This window comes from Gadus chalcogrammus, chromosome 20, assembly GCF_026213295.1.
Source record: "Gadus chalcogrammus isolate NIFS_2021 chromosome 20, NIFS_Gcha_1.0, whole genome shotgun sequence".
Taxonomy (NCBI): domain Eukaryota; kingdom Metazoa; phylum Chordata; class Actinopteri; order Gadiformes; family Gadidae; genus Gadus; species Gadus chalcogrammus.
In genome coordinates, this window is record NC_079431.1 from 6,246,123 (window position 1) to 6,270,974 (window position 24,852).

At 44.8% G+C, this 24,852-nt stretch overlaps 3 protein-coding genes across 6 annotated transcripts; 1 reads left to right on the top strand and 2 right to left on the bottom strand.

Moving 5' to 3' along the window:
• Positions 1-1,354: 1,354 nt before the first annotated feature.
• pla1a (phospholipase A1 member A) lies at positions 1,355-11,432 on the top strand. 3 transcript variants are annotated; one of them, XM_056579725.1, is made up of 11 exons: positions 1,355-1,613; positions 2,005-2,218; positions 2,730-2,907; positions 3,338-3,446; positions 5,813-5,914; positions 6,705-6,797; positions 7,152-7,325; positions 7,890-7,979; positions 8,150-8,255; positions 9,638-9,793; positions 10,127-11,432. In XM_056579725.1, the coding sequence occupies exons 1-11, from the start codon at positions 1,547-1,549 to the stop codon at positions 10,215-10,217; spliced, it is 1,380 nt and encodes a 459-aa protein (XP_056435700.1). In that variant the 5' UTR covers positions 1,355-1,546; the 3' UTR covers positions 10,218-11,432. The 3 variants fall into 3 exon arrangements, with proteins under 3 accessions (XP_056435700.1, XP_056435697.1, XP_056435698.1); XM_056579722.1 differs by having other exon boundaries at positions 3,344-3,446; positions 10,127-11,424; XM_056579723.1 differs by having other exon boundaries at positions 7,170-7,325; positions 10,127-11,422.
• popdc2 (popeye domain containing 2) lies at positions 10,707-16,477 on the bottom strand. 2 transcript variants are annotated; one of them, XM_056579726.1, is made up of 4 exons: positions 15,647-16,476; positions 14,095-14,203; positions 13,514-13,967; positions 10,707-11,789 (listed from the first exon to the last, which is right to left on the bottom strand). In XM_056579726.1, exons 1-4 carry the CDS (start codon positions 16,141-16,143, stop codon positions 11,698-11,700), a joined length of 1,152 nt encoding a protein of 383 aa, XP_056435701.1. In that variant the 5' UTR covers positions 16,144-16,476; the 3' UTR covers positions 10,707-11,697. The 2 variants fall into 2 exon arrangements, 1 of the variants encoding a protein (XP_056435701.1); XR_008893508.1 differs by having other exon boundaries at positions 11,697-11,789; positions 13,369-13,967; positions 15,647-16,477.
• Positions 16,478-17,617: 1,140 nt separating this feature from the next.
• On the bottom strand, positions 17,618-19,660 carry LOC130373370 (cytochrome c oxidase copper chaperone). Its single transcript, XM_056579814.1, has 4 exons — positions 19,550-19,660; positions 18,790-18,909; positions 18,261-18,361; positions 17,618-17,764 (listed from the first exon to the last, which is right to left on the bottom strand). The coding sequence occupies exons 2-3, from the start codon at positions 18,900-18,902 to the stop codon at positions 18,277-18,279; spliced, it is 198 nt and encodes a 65-aa protein (XP_056435789.1). The 5' UTR covers positions 18,903-18,909; positions 19,550-19,660; the 3' UTR covers positions 17,618-17,764; positions 18,261-18,276.
• Positions 19,661-24,852: the final 5,192 nt, after the last annotated feature.

Genomic DNA, 24,852 nt, shown 5'->3' on the forward strand with positions numbered 1-24,852 from the left:
GGCTGAAAGGTTCACAAACAGCACTGCCTCAGGCAGGGCACTCAATTAGAGGCCCACAGATTACTGTGTACATTCACAAATCTCACCACGCATTAAGATTATTTTACACATTTACAAATCTGATGATGCTTTTAGATTTATTTTTAGGTCATTCAATTGACGATTTCATTCAAAGCTGTTATTACACACATTCAAAAACCGAAGGCAGAATCAACCATGCACTTTGTATCCCTTTTCCTAAAATATTAAACATAAATATGAATAATTATGATAATGTAATTCATAACTTGCATGCTTGGGAGCTTGCATATTTTGTCCCGCGAGACGTTTTAGGCAGATCAATCCGAAGGAACTTGCCTTTTCAACACAGATGTATAGACAGCATATAAAATAACATTGACAACTGTGAAATCCTCCCAGGACCGAAATTAAGGTTTATTGCCAAATAAATTTACACATATTAGGAATTTGTCTTGGTATTCGTATTCGTTGCGCACAATCTTAACAAACAATAAACAGTAAACAATAAAGCAGTAAAGCAAGTATTGGATAATAAGTACTTAAAAAGATAAGAGCAAATAAAAAATAAAAATAAATAAATAGAGATATACCCAATACTCTATATACATATACATATGCACCGTAATAAGATAATAAGATAAGATAAGAAAAGAATATATGTACAATTGTGCGTGATGGTGAAAGTAGTGCCAAACTTGTTGTCATCGTAGGCAGATGACTGTGGGTGTTGATGGGGGAAGGGGGGGTGCGTGTCAGTGTTGGTGGGGGTCCGGGGCCGTGGTTGATGAGGCCAGTTGCAGACGGGAAGAAACTGTTTTTGTGGCGGGAGGTTTTGGTCTTGACAGACCTCAACCTCTCAAAACAACAACAAACAACAAAATGTTTTGATGTCAACCTGGATTGTTTTGTGTATTAGGTAATATACATCCTATTTGTCCCCAACAGCTTTCCATAAGAAAAGGGGTTGCAACTGCTACTCTTATGACATTGCCTAATGCAATTTTCACTCGCTACACCAGTTCCTTCCCCTAGTTCTATATAAGCTAGATCTTTTTTGGGAATGTGCTAAGACATACACAAACAAACACCCACACACACACACACACACACACACACACACACACACACACACACACACACACAGAAAAGTATTGAACAGTGAGGCCAAGGTCCAGCCTTCAAAACAAACAGCCATTCAGCACCAATGAGGTCATGGACTCTCACACACACACACACACACACACACACACACACACACACACACACACACACACACACACACACACACACACACACACACACACACACACATGAACACACACACAAAGGGTCCCTGTGAACTAGATTCTAAACCACACTGACAGCCTCAGCGTGAACCCCAGGGGGCATGTTTACTCCTTTTTGTTAGTTGGTTTGTTTTTCTTGGATCCTTTTTAGTTTCTACCGCTGTCCGGTACTTTCTACTGGGAATACCCCGTCTGGGATTTATAAAGTACTCTCCGATCATATTGCCGTCCACAGCTATATGATGGCATGGGTACTAACCCCCGTTCACCTGAGCATGGCGACGGTCTTGGTGGCGGTGGTTCTGGGTAAGTGTGCCCGCACTCCTTTCTTTAACCCATCGGTCGGTTTCATCTCCACCCACCAGAAAGCAACACCAACGCAGAAACCAGAATTGTTCTGTAGTCAACATGTTATTAATGATTCTAAAATGATCAATGCAGATTGATCAGGTAGCCTACCATTTAGTGAGTCTCCCGGTGATAAAGTAGGTTGTATTGGTCAACATTGATGTTTACAGCGATAAGGAACCATTGTGCGTACCAGCGCTGATGCATCAATCAGTGACTGCGATTAAAACTTATTCGGAACAATCATGTCGATAAACATTGACGAGGGACCATTGTTTGACACTGCTACTCACAGTGAAAGGGGTTGTGGTTTGTAACCTTGATGAAGTTGTGTTGTCGTGACGTTCAGGTGTCGAGATAGAGAGGCGAGACGACGAATGCGCTCACCTTAACAACACCACGTTCCGGCAGAGACACCAGCTCCAGGTCCAGTACCTCCTCCTGACCCGGGCCAACGCAGACTGTCCCAGACTCTTCAGCCAAGGGGACCCCGTCAACCACACCCAGCAGGCCACGCCCTTCAACTGCTCCCGGACCACCAAGCTCATCGTCCATGGATACAGGTGGCTGGGTGGAGGGGAGTGGAGGAGAGAAAGGATGTCAACTGTTTATATGATTGCACAAAGGACACATTTTATGGGGGAAAACTAGCAGGGACTGTTCATTTGAATCACAACAACAACAATTATGAAAGTTGTCGAATCACTCGGGTGTTCATCTTGAGAGGGTTTTATTCAAGAGAGGCTGAAGAAAAACAAGGCATACAAAAGACATTGGAAGTAGCCCTACAAATAGCTGTACAGTGCTGCACAAACCGAAAAATGGACTGAACATAATGTATTTGTTTGATGTGAATAATATATATCAGAGACGGTTTACTGCATGCTTTACTAATAGGGAAATTCTGGAAATAGAACTTACATTCAAACAAAGCGCTTCCTAAAATCGAACACACCAGAGCTGCAATCGACGCAAGTAAAACTAAAAGTGTCACAGCATATTAGGCCTACTAGACAATCATGTCTGGCAAAATAGTCAACATGCTAGCGTGTCTCTGCCGCCCTTCCACCCCAGGGCGATGGGCAGTAGGCCGTCCTGGGTGGAGGAGCTAGCCAGGGCCTTGTTGCGAGCGGAGGACTCCAACGTCCTGGTGGTGGACTGGGTGTTTGGCGCCTCCTTCGCCTACAACCTAGTGCTGGAGAACTACAAGGAGGTGGCAGTGCAGGTCTCTACTCTCATCAACAAGCTGCAGGTGAGAGAGGAACCCTGGTAAACCCTCACCTAGCCAGGTGTGTTGGGCCCACCTGGGCTCTTTGGGTGTTGTCTAAGTAACCAAGTAAAATGGGCCGGTATGAATACAGATACAGAAAATTAGAACTGTAATCAGAGAGCAGAAAATCACTGAAACAGTTTTTTTATTATGACCGGCCGCTCATCTGCATAAACTTTAAATAAACGTTTTAGAATAAATCGAAATTTGTTGATGCAGACCATTATGTGGAGCACAGAGTCACAACCTGGTCACAAGTTAAAATAACACCGCCGTTCAACATTATAATGTATTCGTTGTGTACCTCTCTCTCTTTCTATGGCACACCCTTGTTAAAATAGCCCCAAAAAACTGTAAACTGTAGACAAGGCCTACAGTGTTCTAGACAGATATGCGTTCTGTCTTCCGGCAGGACCAGGGCTGTAAACTGGAGTCCTTCCACCTGATCGGGGTGAGTCTTGGGGCGCACGTCGCAGGGTTCATTGGAACCATCTTTCAGGGCAAAATCGGACGAATTACAGGTGAGAAGAATGACTCGTAACAACAGTCAGCTTTCCGGGTTGCAGTTGGAAGCTGTTGATAATAAAAAACATAAGAACAAAACATATTTTAATCTGTTCCTGTTTGCCACTTACCTCTGCGAGAGAGTAGCTTGGGTCGAATACGATTAGATTATTGCGGATTTTCTGTAGCCTCAGACTGATCAGCTTTTTCCCTCTCGTAAGTAATTTGTCATTTGCCCAACTAGAACAATATAACCACTGACTGGTTTAACACCAATATTAATGATTTATGTTCCTCTTGCTCTACCGCTCTTGGGGCAACCAGACTATAACTTGGTGTGACTAATTAATAATGATAACCCAGTTGTTCATTCGCAATGCAGTTGTAGTATGGTCCCACGATGACTGAAAAGTTAAAGGGGTGCTTTTGCTGCACAGATTTCATATCATTTTGCAGAAGAAAAAATGTGGAGATTATAGGAGACAAAGTAACAAATCTATACATTTCTATGTGGACAATGGAGGTCATTGTCCGGACAAAAATGGAAAAACTGTACATTTCTTAAATGTTTTTCTAATAACAAACCATGGGTGACAAAGGAAATGAAACCAGTCATTAATAGAAAGAAGGCAGCGTTAAGCTTATAAAAATAAGATTAAGCCGCACAGAAGGATTTTAAATGGGTAATTAGGCAGGGTTAATGGGACTTTAGAGAAAGGTTTAAGGAGAAGCTCCACGCTAACAACAGCTGGGCTGTGGGGAACGGTCTGAATCTCATCACTGGCTGTGGAGCCCCCAGTGGGGGGCCCGTGAGGGCGTAGGAAAGAGCTTGGCGTTGATGATTCATTGCTATACATTCTCCAAAGAAGTAAGAGTCACTTGGAGTTGACTCACAGCGCTGCTCCTTCTCGTGTCCACTGATGTTGCGGGCGCCAAGCTCATGAACTGTCCAAGAATTATAAATTGCTATCGTCATAGTTTCCGCCATTGCTTGGGTGACGGTGACGGATGACCACATCTCCCGGCCTCAATATGTCAAAGTGAATGAAAGTCCTTCAACATCCTCCTTAAATGAACAGCCCACCCCCCCCCCCCCCCCCCCCCCCCCCCCGGGACAAGTTTTATCCCCTTTTTGTATTTTCTTATGACACAGCTTCAGTCATCTTGTCTTCTCCAAAAATGATCTGATGACTCTGTCATTTCTAGGCCACCTTTGGAGAGGTAATAACCACGCTTATATGGATGACATTGACAGTGTTGATATGAGAACATCTTCCTTAATCTGAACATAAGTCAAACCATATAGTTGGTGATTGATTTTAGGAAGAAAAAAGAGAAAGCTTATCCTGTTTTTATTAAAAGGAAACAAGCTTTTTTACTCCTCTAAATACATGAGTGTCCTTGTAAGGACTTGAACTGGAAAGAGAATACAAAAGCAGCTTTAAAAAGGGCTCAAACCAGATGGTTTTGCCTGAGGAAACAGAAGTCTTTGTAGGTTAGTCAACATCTTTGAACATTGTTTAATAATTCCATCTTGGCCAGCGTCATTTTTTTCTGCTGCTGTGTGCTGGGGTAACAGTATTACTGTTGATATCCAAAAGACAATGGACAAACTGATTAAAAAAAGCTGGCTCCTTAATTGGCATGCCTCCTGACACTCCAGAGTTCATCCAGAGTTCATGTGTGAGAGGCCTTTGTAATTGAGGTCGGGTAAGAAGGAACCAAACCAGAAGGAAGGTATGGATCATACTAGAACGAGTCAACATAATTTTACATAGTAGTAGTTTATGAAACCAGCAAGTGACGTTTAATAATGCTGTCTTGTTCTACTGAGCCTTTGAGGCCATCATTTGCGCCATACACTGTTCAAATGTCCAATGTTTAAGTGATATTCTTGGAATAGTTTTTAAGCTAAATAATTAATACACAAGGTACTGCTGCTATACTGAATATAAGCACAGCTGTGAATCATTGTAGCTAATTGGCCACAGGCAAACTGTCGAAGAAGTCACATCCAGCCATTTCTAACTGTGTGTGTGCCTGCCTGCCTGCCTGCTTGTGTGTGTGAGAACAAAGACACTTTGATACAGCTTGGCGTCTGTGAAGTTGTTGTTGTCAGACCAGCACTAATCATCTCAACACACACACACACACACACACACACACACACACACACACACACACACACACACACACACACACACACACACACACACACACTTTGAGTGTGTCTTTGAGTCACACCTCCAAAAACCAACACTTGGCTACTTTCATTTCACTATTGTTAACTTATCTTCAGTCGATGATCGAGATCTGACATTTTTAACCCAATATAAATGATTCGTCAGAATCAGAAATTCAGCCATGTTTCTTTCCTGTCCAGGACTGGATCCCGCTGGTCCGATGTTCAAGAAAGCAAACTTGTTTGACCGTCTGGACCCCAGTGATGCTCTGTTTGTGGAGGCCATCCACACAGACTCAGACTGTGAGGAACACACACACACACAGTACACATGCACACATTTAGATACACAGCCACACCCTAACGCGATGTTGCCCAACCTGTGGGTCGGGAGCACACTTTGGGTCACCTGACATTGAGAAGAACACAGGTGAACAGACTGAGGAATCAGTACAGGTCAGGAGACACCGAAATGAATACACCTGGTGAGAAGGGTGCATGCTGGATGGTCGGTACTCCTGGGTTAGGCCGCGTTCACATCTAGCGTTTTTTTAAATCTGCCAGCGCTTGTTTTACATTATATTCCTATGCAGCAGAGCGTTTCTGGAAAAAGTCACGGCCATTTTTTTAAACGCCTCTCCCAGCTTTTTTTTTGCTGCCATACGGAGCGTTGAATTTTTTTTTCAACTTTCAGGAAGAAAGCGGCCGACGTCAGGCGTCTTTTGGGCAACTGACCAATCACAAGCAGAACATGGACACAACTCTCAACTGTCAAAACAAGAAACAATGACGGACAAATCACTCGGGAAAGTACTTGTGGAGCGCTTAATAGTTTTAATTACAGAACATGTCGAGATCTTCGACATGTCTAATGGGCTCTAGCCTGGATACATAGTAGGCGAGTAACATCGGGTCTAGAATGGGTTCGTTGCGAAAGAAAAAACACTCTCAGCGCTTTTAGGAAATAAAACGCTGCCAGCTTTTATTTTTTTTGAAAAAACGGTCGGCTCAACTTTTCCCTATTACAGGAAACCCTAGATGTGAACGCGGCCTTATGTTGTGTCAGAGTGACAGTTGCTTATTTCCTCCCCAGACTTTGGGATCTCCATCCCGGTCGGCCATGTTGACTTCTTCCTAAACGGGGGGATGGACCAGGTTGGATGCACACGCTCTAATTTCGATTCAGGTTAGTTCAGGCCATAGGTGAGAGAACAACCCACCCAACGGCTCAGAAAACTGCTTAAACTACAGTATATATAATATATACAAAAACTCCACGGGATCTGGGGTGTGTGAAAAACTACTTGGACAATGAATATTTCAGCAAAGAACTTTTTCTTTTTTTACAGAAAACAATGTAAAGTGTAAAATAACACTATGGCACCAAATCTCTAGTTTTTGGACCAATCAGCTGTGATATTTGACAGATTATGGTTGCGATCCAACTACTACTTAATTCAATCTTTTCAAATAAAATCGAATGAAAGAAATCAAATAAAATAGTCTTTAGCTCCATTATTGTGTTTGTCTGCCTTGTCAGTTTTGGTGTACTTCCCAGTATATGGCTATGTGATCTGCGACCACATGAGGGCGCTGTATGTCTACATCAGTGTTCTGAACGGCTCCTGTCCGCTGACGGGGATCCCGTGCTCCGATTATGAAGAATTCCTGCAGGGCCGCTGTCTGTCCTGCAACGGGCCCTGTCCAACGATAGGTAGCCTATCAACAACCACCGCAACACCTATATTTTAAAACAATGTCTGACTCTCTGTCCCTTTTCCTTAGTGTGTATGCATTTGAAAGGTTTCAAATGCCTTTATAGTGATACATATATATGTTTTAATCCCTTTAAATCCTTGTAAAATGTTTTTGAGTATCGCAATCTTAATTATCATAGAGTAGCCTACATTTAGTCTCTGTTATCGAATGAATTGATTAAATGTAGGAAAAAGCAGTTTTCCTTTTTTATGGATACCATCACACACACAGACACACAAACACAGACACACAAGCACACACGCTTTGTATCTATAGGCTCCATTGCAGCTAGGCTCCATGGGGGATTCAGGGTGTATTTTTGGCGGCTGCTGTCAGCCTGATAATGTGTCTAAAGCCGATACAGAGAACCACTTAATGTACATAAGAGCCGTGTGTGTGTGTGTGTGTGTGTGTGTGTGTGTGTGTGTGTGTGTGTGTGTGTGTGGTGTGTGTGTGTGTGTGTGTGTGTGTGTGTGTGTGTGTGTGTGTGCGTGTGCCTGTGCATTGGTGTGTGTTCCAGGGTTATTAAAGAACAGCGGCATCACAACGGCTCCTCTTCCTACAGAACAGAAATTCTTCCTGCTCACGACCTCCGAACCTCCATACTGTGGTGAGTCAGTGTGTGTGTGTGTGTGTGTGTGTGTGTGTGTGTGTGTGTGTGTGTGTGTGTGTGTGTGTGATAATATGTAGCATACATTCTGGCACAGCTACGTAACATGTTATATAAAGGTCTGCATGTTAAGTTGTGTTCTGGAGGTCAAGTGTGTGTTGGTTCCTCAGCCAACCAAGTTCTCCTGGAGGTCAGAGTGAGGAGGATGGAGAAGAGGGGTGAGCTGGAGGCCACACTGAGGACAGACAGCCTGACTACCAACCACAAGTTCATCCTGTAGGTCCCCCCACACACAACCCGTCCCATACTGTTCCAGCGTGAAGGAAAACCAAGCCCCAAAGCAATCTTTTTTTTTACATAATAATGTTGGTTGTTGCCATGATATGATGCTGGTCTAAATCTCGATGTTAATGCAAAACGTTTACAACGTTGGATAAAATATGGACTGAAAGGACTTCTATTGTTAAACACAGGCGATAACTTGCCTTACCTGTTACTGGCAGCTTTGGTTTACGAGGCAGCGTCAATCAAAGGTTATGGCTACAAAGCCTGAACAGAAATACAGGCCAGCTTTCAATGAAAAATCATTATTCCAATTCATTATGGCCAAAAGACAGAACAACTATCAATAAAAAGTGACATTCAAACTTAAATATCAAACAATTGAAGGGGCAAGAAGAGGGACTGAGGGGTGAGGAGGGTTAGACATTAAAGCACTCCCAACAAACTGCAGGCTTCACTGAGAGCTTCTCAAGTCATCTCCATCAACATGCATGTATCGTCAGTAACTCGAGGAACTGGAGGCACTATAGGCTGTGCTGCCCCACCTCAAAACAGAAGCTGTGCCTTAAACTAGCTTAGAAAGCTTCCTATAACCTTCATACCTCTTGAGGAAGCTTCCTCGTTAGATGTCAAATTTGTGTGTGCTTCACGACAGCCTAACCCGGTGACTATGGAAAAAAGGAAATGTTTGGAGGGACATCAAAGTCACTAGTGTGATATCCCCAAAGACCAACACCAACCAAGGAAGCATCTGAGGCTTCCTTGATATTTTTCCAAATCTAAGTACTTAGTTATGATGTTTCCTGTGCGCCCCATTGAATTGAATTAGTCCTTCACTGACATGTTAGCTATATTTGCCCCCTATTTGGGAAACATATCCGCAATTGAAACCAAGCTAGAGTGTCCTGGCTAGCGTCAGAGAGTTGCGATGCTACGAAACTGGATTAATCAGGAATGGGGAGGGGATGTGTGAGAGGAAAAACCCGACCGTGTGAATAATCCTAATATAGATCAGAGACTGGCAGACCACAGATATAGAAGCGTAGTGTCTCACTCCTGATTGGTTGGCTGGCTGTTTGGCTGCTACATGATTGGCTGGCTGGCTCTGAAGCGTCTCTGTTGGTGCTTAAATGTTAATGCAATGGAAGTGTTTCAGAAAAAACAATGAGTGGACAGTTTTCTTTCACATTATGATGTAAACATGTAGTTATTTAAGCTAATACTATGCTCATAAGAGTGTAGTGTGACATTGTAGCTTTATGTCTTTAACTGTGTGTGTGTGTGTGTGTGTGTGTGTGTGTGTGTGTGTGTGTGTGTGTGTGTGTGTGTGTGTGTGTGTGTGTGTGTGTGTGTGTGTGTGTGTGCTTACGTTACAGTGATACAGAGAGTGTATTGTATAGAAGGGTCCTGGTTCTTCCTTCACCTCTGTGCGAGGTGGACTCCATCCAGCTGAAGAGCACCGGGTTCCGGTTCTACCGCCAGGGAGACATCCATGTAGAGAGCGTCTGCATCACCCCCATACCTGCTGCCAGGTACACAGCATAGCATATAGACAGACATGTCTATATCAATATATAGATAGATGTATGATATAGCTGGATGGATGGACGCATAAGATAAGAAAATAAATAAACATTGAGGTCCACAAATGTTTCTTTATCTGTGTATTTCGATAAAACATGCTCTCGCTCTTGCTCCCGCTGTCTCTGTCACTTTAATGAAGCAAGATATTTGTTTCAAGTTGTCTTTCACTGTTGATGCCATTGCTTCATATGTTCCCCAAAGTGCTACTGCTGGGAGCTAACTAGCCAGTAGCTGACTAGCTAGTGTCTAACGAGTCATAGCTACGTGTTGTTCCCCTCTAGGCCAGAGGAGGCTATGTGTGTGAACAACATCGACGTGCGACGAGGAACGCCGTGGTCACATGACTACGTGCAGGTGTGTGAGGACTACTGACGGAGCAGTTGCTCACCTGAGTTGCAGAAACCAGCCACAAATCAACTGCACTGTAACTACCACACACACCTTAATAACAACACACACACACCTGAACACACATATTCACTATAACCACACATTCCTGCACTAAAACTTGCAAAAACTCCAGCATTACAATCACAAACACCAGCATTACAACCGGCGCACCCAGTCCACTGAACTAGAGCCAAACACACATCTGAGCTACAACACATACAGCTGAACTATTCCCACACACCTGAAATATAACACACAGTATAAATATTAGCTCACTTTAAAGCTCATTGATACCACTTCGATGTCGATGCTGCTGTGTAGTTAAATATAGAAATACCTTAACAGACCTATGGGTCATAATTTTCTATATATTTGTGTAGTTACAAATTGTAATGTCAGTCCTGCTCTGTGTTCAAGTTGTCTGTGTTACATCTTGAGTGTATGTTTAAAACATTAAAAAAGCAGCTCTGAAAAATGTAAACAAATGCCCATCTATGCTTCCTGTTCTCTAGAACAACACTGCCATTGCTACAGCCTATTACTGAGACATATTATATAAACAGCTTTGAGTTCAATGAAGAGAAGCAACACAACATGACAGAGTGAACACACACACACAGGGTTAAACAGTGTCTTCACTGCACACAAAGTTCTTTATAGGTAGGAATCTTGGCCCCGTTGAAACACGTGTAAATCTATGTTCTAAACAGTACACAGGTCTCTGAAGAAATCACACAGTTCACAGTATACAATTGTGTATCGTCGTTGGCATACGGTAAAACGTGAGGCATTGATGGAAGATACAGGAGACAAGAGGTTACAGATGGTCCATCCATAGAAAGTGGAATTAAAACAAAAAAAGAAAGTATGTTGTGAAAAGGGGGCTCTCAGGCAGAGGTTATTCCCATCCGGAAGAAAGTTTCTACCTGGCAGAAGATCGTATGTTCTGTACGTTTTGATTGTACAGACCCCATGTATATACAAGGCAGTAGATGGTACGATCTGTACACTCAAATGGTACGGACCCCATGTTTAGTGTATTTTCAAAACATACAAAGGTAAAGAGCTACAGAATGCAGAACTAATATTACTAATGCTACTACAAAACGACACCCTTTGTTGCGTCTCATCTGCCGTCCACAAATAAAGGTATTGTTGGTATAACCGAAGTGCTTACTTTAACCATCAGAAACAGAAAGTCCTACATTGCAACGTTAAACGTGAACGGCACAAGGTGGCATCGAAGCCCGAAACCGTTTCCGGGGTGATCAAATGTTTTCATGACATCATTCGCGTCAGTACTTTCAAAAAGAAGCTGAAGACCACAAACAAAACAGGGAGACGATGACATCCCAGTCGGGGTGGAGTGTGGTGGGTGGAGGACTAGAGGAAAGACAGCCCAGCAGCACAGGGTCAGCTAGAGGCATCCGAACCCAAACCCTCTACGGTAGAGCGGCCGACCTCACAGCTTGGGGGTGTCTGTAGGGGCCAGAGGGGCACGGCCCCGGCGGAAGCGTGGAGGACGGAGCCTGTCGTTTACGGCGTCATCACTTCCTGTGGAGGCGGACAGATTTAACCGTTAATATCGCTGAGCTTTGCCGGTCATAAGCCTTTTTTGAAAGACTGGATTTAGAATGGTTGAGGAGAGTTTAACAATGCGACCGCACAGAGCCGGGAGAGGAACACAGGGACAGATGCAGCAGCAATCACATCAAACGCCATGTCTCTTATATCAGCCCCTCATCCTGTTTCATAACAGCCTCGCCTCAAGTCATGCACACTGCAAAAATAATCACTCAGACAGCTCCTTTGCTGGGTGTTCATTTAATTTTATTCTATCAAATATAAAAAACGTCAATAGTAAAATTGTGTACTGTGCAAGCAAAAGCATGTACAAGTACATTGGTGAATTGAAATAAAATGATCAGCCTATTTATTGGCCTATCAAAGATATCGATATGCGCCGATATGAACCATTTTGAAATAGTGTAGATTTAAAGATGAAATTCCCTCTTTATTAATCCACTATCATCCCCTAACCCTAAATGCTTTCCATCATGTTCTGTGTGAAGGTCAGCAGTTTCTCCCCACACAGTTAATTGGTTCCTTCAACTCATGATTTGAATGGGATGTTGCACTGGCCCGAAGCATTTCTGGAGGGCGGGCAGCAAATCCAAGGGTGATGCTCCACCCCGAAGACACCACAGTATAAATATCAAATAACTGCCGATACATGCATCTATATTATTTAGCATATCTGAGTGATATATTGACATCAGACATTTTTACTCCCTAATATCTTTATTGGCCCCTACAATCCAGCATGGGTCGAGCTGTAGTCTCTACTTTAGTCTCTACTCTGTTGTCTAGTCTCTACCCTGACTCCCTGTGGTTACTATGGGTGTGTGGTAACTTGGCAGGGGTACGAGCTTCTGGGTCCTGGCCAAATCCACAACCTGGCACCAAAATCCCGGATTGTATCATTCTTCACCACTCAACTGTAACAGTGTTTGTGGACATTGCTGGTGCATACTGGCTGCCTTGCATCCCCCATTGAGGTGCTGCACACTGGTAGAGGAAAAGGTGTCATACCCCCACGCACACAAACACAAAATGTATTGGGTGATTTGGTGCCTTGTAAAGCGCTTTATAAATGCAATGAACTGTTATTAATTCTACCCTGGTGCGAAGGCTCTACTCGTATCTACTAGTATTTATTTTGATATCTAGTCTGGCTTAACTGTAAAGGTCGCTCAATGGACCCAGCAACAGCTGTTCCTACCCCCACCCCACCACCCGCAGATACTAGCCGGGTGGTGGAGAGAGGAGGGGGGGTGAAGGGGGTACAGGATTTCTCTCTCTCTCTCTCTCTCTCACACACACACACATACACACACACACACATACACACACACACACACGATGATACACTTATATATTATATTTATATCAAACTCAGTGGCACGGCGGCAGACGTAATTCAGAAATAATGTGTTTCCCCTGTCGAGCAGTTAAAAGCATGATCAAGCATAACCCTCCCCCCCCCCCCTGCGGAAGTCTCAATGCAGGGTTAGAAGGAGCAGTGCAGGCCAGGCAGGCCGGACATGCACCCGGAGCCCTGATCCATACTTACATGGGGCTGGAGAGGAGACGCAGTGTGTTAGCTTCGCCCCCCTTGTCTCCCTTCTACCTCAAATAATCCCTCTCATTGCCATAGTCCATCAGGGACCCCGCCAAGTCAGCGAAGTCCTCCAGAGCCAGACTGCTGGAGTCCTCACCGGGGTGGGGCGCCACGTCAGAGGCCCAGGGCTCGGGCTCTTCGTCCTGGGGGTCGTCCTGGGACGAGGTCCTGGGGCCTTGCTTGTAGTAGTTCTGGGAGTTCTGGTAGTCGGCCGTGGTGGGGTCGTCTCCCAGCGAGCCCTGCCGCTGGTCGGCCCCGTCGTTGCCGGAGCCCCGCCCGCCCGGGGGGCCGTTCCCGCTGCCGTCGCTGCTGCGCGAGGCCCCGGTGGGGGGGGCCAGCAGCACGTGGTAGAGGCTGGGCAGGCGGATGTCCAGCCGCACGCCGCTCTTGACGAACAGCTTGTTGTTGAGGGCGTAGAGCTTCTCGGCGATGTCCAGGCCCAGCATGACGGAGAAGATGCGCGCCACGTAGCGCTCCCGCGACAGCAGCGTGTACAGACGCCGGCGCCGCCACGACACGTAGCGGCAGTCCTCCTCCGCCGTCAGGGTCACCTGCGGGTCAACCGGGTCCACAGGATCTGTCAGTCACTCTCTAAGCCCTGAACTCAGTATTTTGAAAGAATATGGCGGTTCTTCTTAAGAGCATGAAATCGCTGCCTATCATCTCAGGTGAACCAACCTGGAAGTTTCCCTCTTCAGTGGGTCGGAGGGACTCCCACTCTGGGGAGTCCAGGAACTGGTGGCGGTGGATATAGTGGAGGAACTGACCCTCCAGAGTCACACAAATCCTGAGAGGGGGGGGGGAAGACTTATTTTTTCACTCACTGACTAACAAAAAAATATTGTGAGGGTGATGGAGTGATAAATGGACCGAGAGATTCAGGGTGATGGAGGGATATGTGGAGAGAGGGAAGAGGGACAGGGGGAGGGAGTGAAGCCTGAAAGAAGAGAAGGATGGGCATACATAAAGAGGAGACTACGAGATAAGAGGAAATCCATTTTATAGGAAAAAGGGAAGAGTTAATAGACTAATGACACCGATAAAGTGGGAGAGGAGATCCTAAAATGTGATGTGAAATCGTTACCATGAGCTGTTTCCAGTCATCCTTGTATGTCAGATCTCCAGGATCACTAGTTCTGTCCAGGGCCTCTCCTCGTTATATCAACAATATTCCAGAGGTGACCTCATTCCTTCATCGGCCCTTCTGTATGCTGTCTGTGTGCCTTGCCTGATACTAGAGGATTGTGTTGCACTCTGCTCCGTGTGAGTTGTGTGTGCGATCTTAACTGTGAATGCATTTTGTCACTGAATACAAATTATGATTCTCAAGTTATCAGTCCTTCCCAAGTAATCAGTCCTTATCATTCCTCAGTCTTATCTCAGTCTGTGCCTGTATGACAGGATTCTTTCCGAGCAAACTACCGTGGTTATGAAACATTCCAAACCCAACCAGCCTAAGGCGTTGTTCTCAGTCTAAGTTCTCTCCCACTTCCTGGTTCATGCCAGGCAACTGTAAGCCGTCACCTTCAAGGTCAACACTAAACACAGGAGGCTATCTCTCAGCTGTTACTGCTGAATCCACTGTTTATCATTTGCATATCCAATACAGAGTCAGTGTAAGAAACTAGTTGAACCAACTTAACATTCAAGTAGCGGTAATACCGAAGCCCTTATCATTTCATGTATGGTTCAAACATGTTTTATAGAGAGGTTGTGGACAGTGCTTCTACTCCTTCACATTCAAATCAGTTGTTTTGGTGTATATATTAACATGCAAACCCATGTAGTGCTTTATATGAACAGCAACGCCTCAATGCTATACCCTTGTAAGATTTTTTTTGGTCTTGCACCAAGTCTGATAGGCCTTTATCAGAGTATCATAACGACGTCTCAAAGGCCTGCGGTGATTGTGGGCAGATTTCAGAAGTGCAGTGGGGAATGGGGAACTGATTTCCTCTCCTTAGAGAGTGGCTATAAATATAGAAGCTATGACACCGTTGATATACAACGTAGTATCAACATAACAGAACCATTCAGATGCACCAAAATACTTTTACGTGTGCATACAGTAGTACTCTGCAAGTAGTTATTCTGCAAGAGACGATATCAGGCACGGGAATTACTTTCTTTATGTATAGCCTGAACAGGAAACACTGAATGTGAAATATGACTACTACTAATAATATAAACAAAACAAATAAAAACAAACGACAACCGTAAACTCCCTTACCTCCCAGAAAGAAGAAGGGAGAGCTGATCGATGGGCGTCTTTCCTTCCAGAGAGTACGTGTCCCCAGCTTTCAGCTCCAGCACCCTGTTGTCGAAGGCCCCAGACACCTCCTGGAAGACCTGCACAGGCACGCCCAGGGGCAGATACACTGCCTGGTACAGGCTGCAGAGCTCCTCGCTGGCTAGACCCTGCTTCCGCAGCCGGTAGATGAGGTGGCAGATTTGAGCCAGGCAGGCCAGCACGAGCAGCAGGTTCCAGGTGAACACATCCGCACCGCACACGGTCAGCCAGCCCCAAAGCTGCATGCACAGGAAGGAGGGCACCATGAAGCCAAAGATGAAGAGGCAGCCGTGGGGCCCGCTGCCTCCCATATAGCCCAGCAGCAGGATGGTGTTGCCTAGCTGAAAGATGGCACCCTCCGTGTTATTGGTCCAGCCGTCGCAGGGCAGGTGCCCGTACACGAGACCCCCAGCCAGGGAGGAGTTGTCTGAACTCATGGTGGCGACGCACCGGGTTGGTGATCCTAACAGGGGAATCCAATTTGGGTGGAAGGAATCACTGGCCAAGAAGTTCGAACTGGGGACAGAACCGTAAAAATTAAAAAAGGTCGGACCTAAAACATATAAAAAATGTATTAATATTTTTTCCCTGGATGTGGAGTTGATACCGGTTGATCGCCTCAAAAAAAACTATTTGACCAGAAATGCATGTGGAATGTTCTCTCCTTATGCTCTCACTTCCCGGACATGCAGCCCCTGCGTCTCCCGTCAAGAGTTCTTTCCACTCCTGCCCCTTACCCGTCTAGGCTGTTCTGGAGGGCTATCCCCCAGAGGCAGGGAGAATGGTGGGGGGGGGGGGGGGGGGGGGGGGGGGGGATTGGGACGGACAAGGCGTGGTAACAGAACCCCAGCGGGATAACCATGTTTGGAATTGAAACCAAAGAAGAGGCAGAGACAGAACGCAGGCCTGCTACTTAACATAGCAGCACGTCACGGGGAACAGAGCAGGGATGATAAAACACGGAGTGATGGAACAACAAGCTGGGAGTGTGTGGAAAGGCACAGGAAAACACTACTCTTGTTTCTAAACATTCAACACTGTTAACTAAAACAGCCAAGCGCCGTTAAGAGACTTGCATATATAAATATAGACACTGACATACCATGTCAGATTTCAAAATAAACCAGAGCCAGCCCCCTAGCCCTGGGAACCCCTAGCTACCCAACTGGAAGACCCCTTTATTGAGGGACATTTCTACAGCCATGACATTTAGATGTGGGAATGTTGCTGGGGTTAAATTTTTTAATTTAATGGTTTAGATATTGCAGTACATTTTATCAGATTAGTCCGAACCAAAAGGTCAAAATTTTTACTACCTCGATTTAGAGATTAAAACCAAATCTGGCAGCGGTTGGCTTTTAATTTGCTGATGTCTAGACCGCAATGCTACCAACCAGCAAGGGGAGCAGAGAACCCATCCAGTTTCCCGGTACAAGGAAAAGGTTAAGGGGGTAGGGAAATCAAGCGACAATTGGGCTAATGTGTAATTTAAAGTCCCGAGTAGTTTAGGTGGCGAGATCAGCCCACCAACTCCAGGCTATTGGGCACCAGAGCAGCGAGTGCGGAATGCAGATAAAGTGTTGCCTCTAGCCGAGGGGGTTATTTTAAGACCAAGTGCATACCAGGGAGCACAACTGTGGTAAGCAACCCTCGTCACAGGGAGAAAGTAGTGGCCTTTAGTGGCAAGCCAGCGGACATTATGGATTCATTTATGAAAATCTGTCATTCCGAAGAGAACCCTTTGATTAAGAGCGGTTCAGGGGTTTGGGCTGGACGTGATGAGTATGCCAAACCACTACAGAGGGGGACTGGTACAATAGTTGTGCTTTGTACATTTTCTGCTCCTAGTTCATAGGACAAAAAAAAAAACGAAAAAGAAAAAAAAACGACCAGTAGTTGTATTATTTTTTTTATAGTTTTATTAAATACCAATCAGTGCAGTCATACTTTATAAAATGTTCAACAAAACATCCCACCTCACCCCCAAAACCCTCAGTGTTCGACAAGTTTCCCTTTCCATGATAAATAACATCCAGATCCTCCAGTCACGCCAGCAATCTGAGAGAGAAGGACACAACATTAGCTTCACACCAAATGTCAAACGAGCAACGTGACGGGTCAACCATATGCCATAGCTCAACAATAAAGTCCTGATGACTTAAAAGGGCAATGGAAAACGTTGATTTGAAACGACAACAACAGGTTGGGTTTCTGCCAGAATGTGCGAGCACTTAAAGGATGTATATAGTGAATACCATGGTACAGCCCAGTGGCTGGAAAGCCAAAAGATCACCTTGAGCCCATGAACCTGGTCACGAGGTTTAATATAGGGGTCTAGGATTGACAGACCCGTCGTAGCTCAGTACCAGAAGAGGGAGACAGTTGACCTTGGAGCTCCAACCACTTGAGTGCTTCAGAGTTGCACAAATACAAACGGTAAAAGGAAATCTACCAAATGGGAAAAAGACCCCACTAACATATTGGCTAATAAAGTCACTGCAGGTGACATAGGGTTACAGTTGTAGTGGGGTGGGAAACTTGACTTTTTACTCACCATATACACAAAGTAGTTAAATCTTGAAACCCAGAGACCTCATGCATACTTTATGTTCCTCAATGAGGGACGAGCACTGCTCCTCTCCCCGTTCAATGATACTGGAGAGAGAGAGAGAGAGAGAGAAACAAAAAGACACACATGAAATATTCACATAGTTCTTGTTTCCAACAGAGAGCAAGGTTCATTATGCACGTTGCAGTACCATTGTCATTTTTAGCATTTGCTGCAACATCAGAGCTGGGTTAGAAGTTAGTAGGGCAATCATGAGAATTAATGCAAGCTATTCAGAAATGCAAACTTGCTTTAGTCAAACATAGTTTCCTTATTAGTGTGGTTGGAAAGCAGACTACACCACGGTTCATGTTGGCTCAATTTCTCAAATCAGTTCAATAAGTCTTTAATTGCAGTCTGAATTTTTTTTTTATGAAAAATTAGATAAAATGTTATTCATTACCACCAAACTATTCCGAAAGGAATTCTTTGTTGCCACTTAGAGCTTTAGGGGATGGAGGCTGGTGACTCTTACCAGGCATCCCTGACTTTTTTGGTCTCTGGGCAGGCACAGCAAGCCTTCAGAGGCTTCTTCTCAGTGACCTCAACAGCAGGGGTCTCAACACTGGCGGCGGCAATGGACGACATTATCTGGCTGCAAAGAGATAAAATATATAGAGATAGAGTTTAGAAGTAATTAAAGAATGAATGTAGCAAAGGAATAGGTGACACATGAAGGCTAACCCCAAATAATGAAGGTTTATACTGTTGTACAAAACTACGGAAATGAGTCACGCTTAACATAACGTTATGCAACGTACCAAACATAGCCGGTGATTGTTACTCTAAAGAAAATGACTTTTACAGACATTTGACGGCCCAACTACGACAGACCACAACAATGCTTCGGACCTGTAAATACCGTTCACGCAAATAGTCAACTTTTAAATTGAACTAGGAATTTGGCATAGTGAAGAAACGGTCCAATGCATTCGATTAGTTAATCAGTGTTGCACATCAAGCGTTTTTCTCCAGAGTTACTAGGTCAATAATGAATGTCCAAGACAAACAAGGGTATACATTAAACATACACGATAGCCACATACAATGCTTTCTATTAGATATCAAGAGCACTGTCCGACGCCATCTTCCAAAATCCACATGTCATGAACGCACCATCAGAATTAGCATCAGCAAAATCGTGGGCTGAACATGCTGTATATGATATGACCAGATTGGTACAAACAACAAAATCTGCACCGACACAAAGGTACACAATAACGCACATTACTCACATAGTAGAGGAGGATTACCGGTGGCTGCTGTTCAAGTTCAAGCTTGGCGCAGACGCTGTAGGTAGTAATGTGATGTAATATTGTCCTTCCTTATATACGCGCATGTCTAACCAATACAGACCGGGACTTCTGGGATTTGTAGTCCTTTGGACCGCATAAGTTGTATGCACTAAACAAAACAGGTACTAAGGGGTTAGTTTAAATCATTGTGCCGATATCAATTTAATTTAGCAACTGGCGTTTCTTTATGGATCATTGAATTTATTAATTTATGATTTTATGGCAAATCTTATAATCTTTTCACAGGTGTGTGGCTATTTATTAAATGTTTCACAACGGGCATGTTCATTCTAAAACGGCACGTGAAGCAGTTTTCTCATATCTGATCCGTTGCTATTTTTATCGAGTAGGCCTATAGTTGGAAAATTGGCGATACAAATTAGACAACATCAAATTATTTATTTAATATAAATATATAGGCTATATGATTTCATACCAACAGGTAACACAGCAAATTCATTATATAAAGAAGAAAACGATGGAAAACATGGTTCAAGACATCCCATCAACTTTTTCCAACCGACCGTTACGGCGTTGCAGTCCCTGCAGGGACCACTGACCTCGACCCGGTAATATCGAGGACCTGGTCACCGTTGCACAGCGGTTCGATGATTGCTCTTAGTTTCCTGAGGTATGACTGCGAGTAATGAATGCTCTCTCAACCAAGTTACCCAAAATCTATAATGCCACCCTTCTTTTCGTTTCAAGGTCAGTCTCACAAACGCACCACAATTTAGTGAAAATATGTCTTCATTCATGAATGGTTTGCCAATTACTAGTTTAATTAGCCTATCTGATTGACTGATGTGTTTAATATATGAATCACTTCATCACTCGGGTGACCAATGACCTTGGCCTGGGGTTCTTATCTTAAGGTGTTAATAAATATAAATTAGCATATATTCAAGTAAGAATATTAAAATTTGTTCCTCACAGATTTGATCGTGTGCTGTTCATGGTGGCCATCACGTTTGGAATCCTCATCTCCATTCCCGTTGAGATGGAGTTCCATGAGGAGGAGGAGGAGGAAACCTCCAGCCAGCTGGGCTTCAGTATCTTCTGATGTCGTGTTCCTCGTTTACATTGTGCATAATGGGCATGGTTATACTGAGGAAAGAGAGTGAGGTGAGTTTGTTTTTTCTGGTTGGTTCACTCTTTTAAGTTAATTATTTAGGTGGAATTGGGGATAGTGGAGCAATCCAACTGTATTTTCCCTCACATTTCTGATTGCATATTAGGAAAACGTTTGTGGTTACTTTAGTGATTCATGCCATGTTTATACCAAATTACCCAGAACTTTTAGTCCCAGGAACTACATTTCAAATAATGCAGCCCCTTGACCCGCAAAGATTAGGCAATCTTAAGTCTATTTAGATCTGGCACATAACGAAAATACAACATGAAAATGCGAGAAATACTGAGAGAATTTCCATGCGTGAATTTCCAATATAAATCTATACATATGAGTTTGCTACTCAGAGTTTGCTAATCACTTCCTACTTTTGTGATGATCATTAAAGACATCAACAGATGAATGACCTTACCTAATATTTTATTGGAGAAAAGGCTTTTGTTAGGAATATGACTCTATGAACAATGCAATAATCAATGTAGCTTGCATTACAACACAAAATGGAAGTATTTAAAAAAATAAAACAGATTCAGTTTTCTTTTCTTTCTAATCTTTATTTTCTATGTCTTTAAAGAATAAGCTGCTCTTAGTCAATTAGAAGGAGTTCAATCGTGTCAAGACAAATCAGATTGGCCAATACACACTGAAGATAAATGAAATAATTTTAAAATTACTAAAATTATCCCTCTCTGGCGAACAGAATGTTGCAGCAGACGTACAAATATATATTTTTTATTTCTATTTATCAGATTATTTATTTATCTGCATCGAGACGGAATCTTGCAGAGAATCGCGGTGCTTCGAAGAATCGATGTGTGTGTGTGTGTTTCCGACACGTAATTCTATTTTGGCAGAGAAGTACTCGTTTTCTCTGTACCGCTCCTTCCCACCATTGTCCTGTGTCTCGTATACGGCTCCAAAGATCCACCTACCAGCAGGTCCTCCTCCGCTGTTATAGGACCGGAGGATGTGATGATACCAATCTCAACAACACACCGGGCCCTGACGCTCAGGAAACGTTCCAGCAATCAAGCCCCGTGTGCCCCCTGCCGTCCACCAGGCGGGGCAGAGATTTGGGACGATCGTCAGTGTGGTGTCCGGAAACGCTGGGTTCACCATGCTGTTGGCGCACTGCTCACACATGGTGTCATATAAGGGGTACCCCGGGCAGCATCTACAACAGCAATGTTTGTATCTTTGTAGTAGTGGCAGTATTTGGCTGGGGTAGAGACTATGTATGTGGTAGTGGCCGTATTTGTGTGGGGTAGAGACTATGTATGTGGTAGTGGCAGTATTTGTGTGGGGTAGAGACTATGTATGTGGTAGTGGCCGTATTTGTGTGGGGTAGAGACTATGTATGTGGTAGTGGCAGTATTTGTGTGGGTAGAGACTATGTATGTAGTAGTGGCAGTATTTGGGTGGGGTAGAGACTATGTATGTGGTAGTGGCAGTGTTTGGGTGGGGTAGAGACTATGTATGTGGTAGTGGCAGTATTTGGGTGGGGTAGAGACTATGTATGTGGTAGTGGCCGTATTTGGGTGGGGTAGAGACTATGTATGTGGTAGTGGCCGTATTTGGGTGGGGTAGAGACTATGTATGTGGTAGTGGCAGTATTTGGGTGGGGTAGAGACTATGTATGTGGTAGTGGCAGTATTTGGGTGGGGTAGAGACTATGTATGTGGTAGTGGTAGTGGTAGTATCTGGGTGAGGGGTAGAGGGTATGTATAGGCTGACAGTATTTGGAAGGGATGGTGGCAGTATTGGGTATGGTAGAAGGTATGTATTTGGGCCGGGTAGAGGGTATGTATGTGTTAGTGGCTGTGTTTGGGTGGGGTAGAGGCTGGAACATCAATAAGACCAGGAGGTTGGGTGTAGCTACCTGGTGGCGGAGCTCCGCTGTGGACAGATGCTGGTCTGTGTTCTCTGCTACAGGTCGGCCTGACGGAGAACTACATGCTCTTCAGGGGGCTCCCCGTACAGCTGAAGTGTCGCATCTCATGCTACTACAAGAAGCTCTACAGAGGCAGGTGGTTTGACAAGAAGAACACTGTGTCCGAGTCTCTGAAAGAGGTACGCCTCAAACAGGCCAGTGGCCTCATAGGCCGGGACAAGCATGACGCATCAGACGTTGCCCGTCCTGCCTTTCGTCCCGTCTCCAGGAGATCCTGGTGGGGATGTATGTCATGCTGCTGAAAAAGGTGCCAACGTCCAAGGACCAAAGCGACAACTCCATCAACGCTGCGCTCTTCAAACTGACGTTCAAAGTGTTCCAGGAGGGGGACGTGGTTCTTCAAGCAGGACGCACCAGAACGGCGTACATTCCTAACCAGCCACGGCCACGTCTCAGCGTGGGGACGGACTTCTTCCAGTGGGAGCTTTGTGATGGAGACTTCTTCGGAGGTGGGTGGGTGACAGTACGGTTATCAACACACTAACTAAATCCTCACTATCCAGCAGTGGCTTCCAACACTCAGAACCAGTCCTGATCTTTTCTCATAGCACCACTCCAAAATAAATCGATCCGGCTACAGGATACTACGATGCTACGCCTCTCTAGACCCTGGCGCCAACGTCTTATATCTGCACATGAAGGGTGCTGTGTAGCCACTTGGCACCTTCTCCATGACCCAATTGGGCTTCTCTCGGAAAAATATCACAACCATACAACATTGCGTTGCATGCCAAGTTAGTCTTGCACACAGCGAGTGTTGTGCGTGTGTGTGTGTGTGTGTGTGTGTGTGTGTGTGTGTGTGTGTGTGTGTGTGGGTCTGTGTGTGTGTGTGTGTGTGTGTGTGTGTGTGTGTGTGTGTGTGTGTGTGTGTGTGTGTGTGTGTGTGTGTGTGTGTGTGTGTGTGTGTGTGTGTGTGTGTGAAAGTGCGCAGGTGAGCTGTGCTGAGGCAGTATGCACTACGAAATGCTGAGCTATTTCTTTGTGGCGAGCCAGCTGCCTGCTGAATTAATGAGCCTGGGAATTTGTTCTCCACCCTATCTGTCCTCCTGTGATGAATGGTTGGCCCGCATCGGAACCACAACCTGCAGACTGGGGTCCCTGCTTCCCTCGCTCTCTCCTCCCCTCCCCCTCTCCCTTCTCCTGATGTTTACACTCTGGTTTCATCACTCAGGGGAGAGAGCCCTGCAAGGGATTACACACTGTGCTCGCTTTTGACAAAGCGCCCCCTGGTGACACACTGACTGTCAAGCTGTACCCTCCCTCCCTCCCTCCCTCCCTCCCTCCCTCCCTCCCTCCCTCCCTCCCTCCCTCCCTCCCTCTCGCTCCCTCTCTCTCTCTCCCTATACCTGCTAGAGCAGGGCCTGCGGGCATTCCCATAGCGAGCACTGTCCCCCTGGCCAGCTCTACTCTCCGTCAGTGGATAGCCTGCACCAGGTCATCCAAAGCTTGAGGGGGCCGGCCTCGTGCGACAGCAACCCAAGGAGTAAGCGCCTTGCTGTTCAGGGGGGCTTGATGACCCCACTAGAAAGAAGTGATTCTAGTTGGGATCTGTGTAGGTCAGTGGTGGTTTTAAGCGATATGCTGACTGCCAGTTTTCAAGTGGTTGAGCATGAGAAGACCGCTGCAGAAGATGAATGAGGCAGAGCATGTGTATCGTTACATAGTTCACGCATACATGTATAATGAACATACATAAGGACACGTATACATATACACTATCCAGATATTTACTATATAAATACATATATCATATGCATGCAAAATGACACAGACATATATAATACATATCTGACACATGTTACTTATATAATGTGACACATTTGTCACATTCATAACAAATTAAATGTCTGCAACTTCCTGCGGCATGGACGTCTTTGTTTACCCATAAGCCACAACAACATGCTAGCCCAGACAATATGTGTGTGTTTGTGTCTGTCCATGGAGATTAACAGGATTCATTCCAGATCATGGATCAACACAACACGCACACGCACACACACTGTCTCACACTCACAAACTTGGGCACGCACAGTGACAGCTGCTCTTGTAACAGCTGTGCTCGTTACAGCTGTCCTTGTAACATGGCTAACATGTCCTTCTGGTCAAATTCTACCGTTGTAATACATCCCATAATTTAATGAAAATGTCTCAACATTTATC

Coding starts and splice junctions, on each gene's coding strand:
- popdc2 (XM_056579726.1), bottom strand. CDS start 16,143: ATGAGTTCAGACAACTCCTCCCTGGCTGGGGGTCTCGTGTACGGGCAC. Junction 14,204..15,646: donor TCCCTTCTTCTTTCTGGGAG/GTAAGGGAGTTT, acceptor CCCCCCTCTCAG/GATTTGTGTGACTCTGGAGG. Junction 13,968..14,094: donor CTGAAGAGGGAAACTTCCAG/GTTGGTTCACCT, acceptor GTTGACCCGCAG/GTGACCCTGACGGCGGAGGA.
- pla1a (XM_056579725.1), top strand. CDS start 1,547: ATGATGGCATGGGTACTAACCCCCGTTCACCTGAGCATGGCGACGGTC. Junction 1,614..2,004: donor CTTGGTGGCGGTGGTTCTGG/GTAAGTGTGCCC, acceptor CGTGACGTTCAG/GTGTCGAGATAGAGAGGCGA. Junction 7,326..7,889: donor CGGGCCCTGTCCAACGATAG/GTAGCCTATCAA, acceptor TGTGTGTTCCAG/GGTTATTAAAGAACAGCGGC.
- LOC130373370 (XM_056579814.1), bottom strand. CDS start 18,902: ATGTCGTCCATTGCCGCCGCCAGTGTTGAGACCCCTGCTGTTGAGGTC. Junction 18,362..18,789: donor AAAAAAGTCAGGGATGCCTG/GTAAGAGTCACC, acceptor CTCTCTCTCCAG/TATCATTGAACGGGGAGAGG.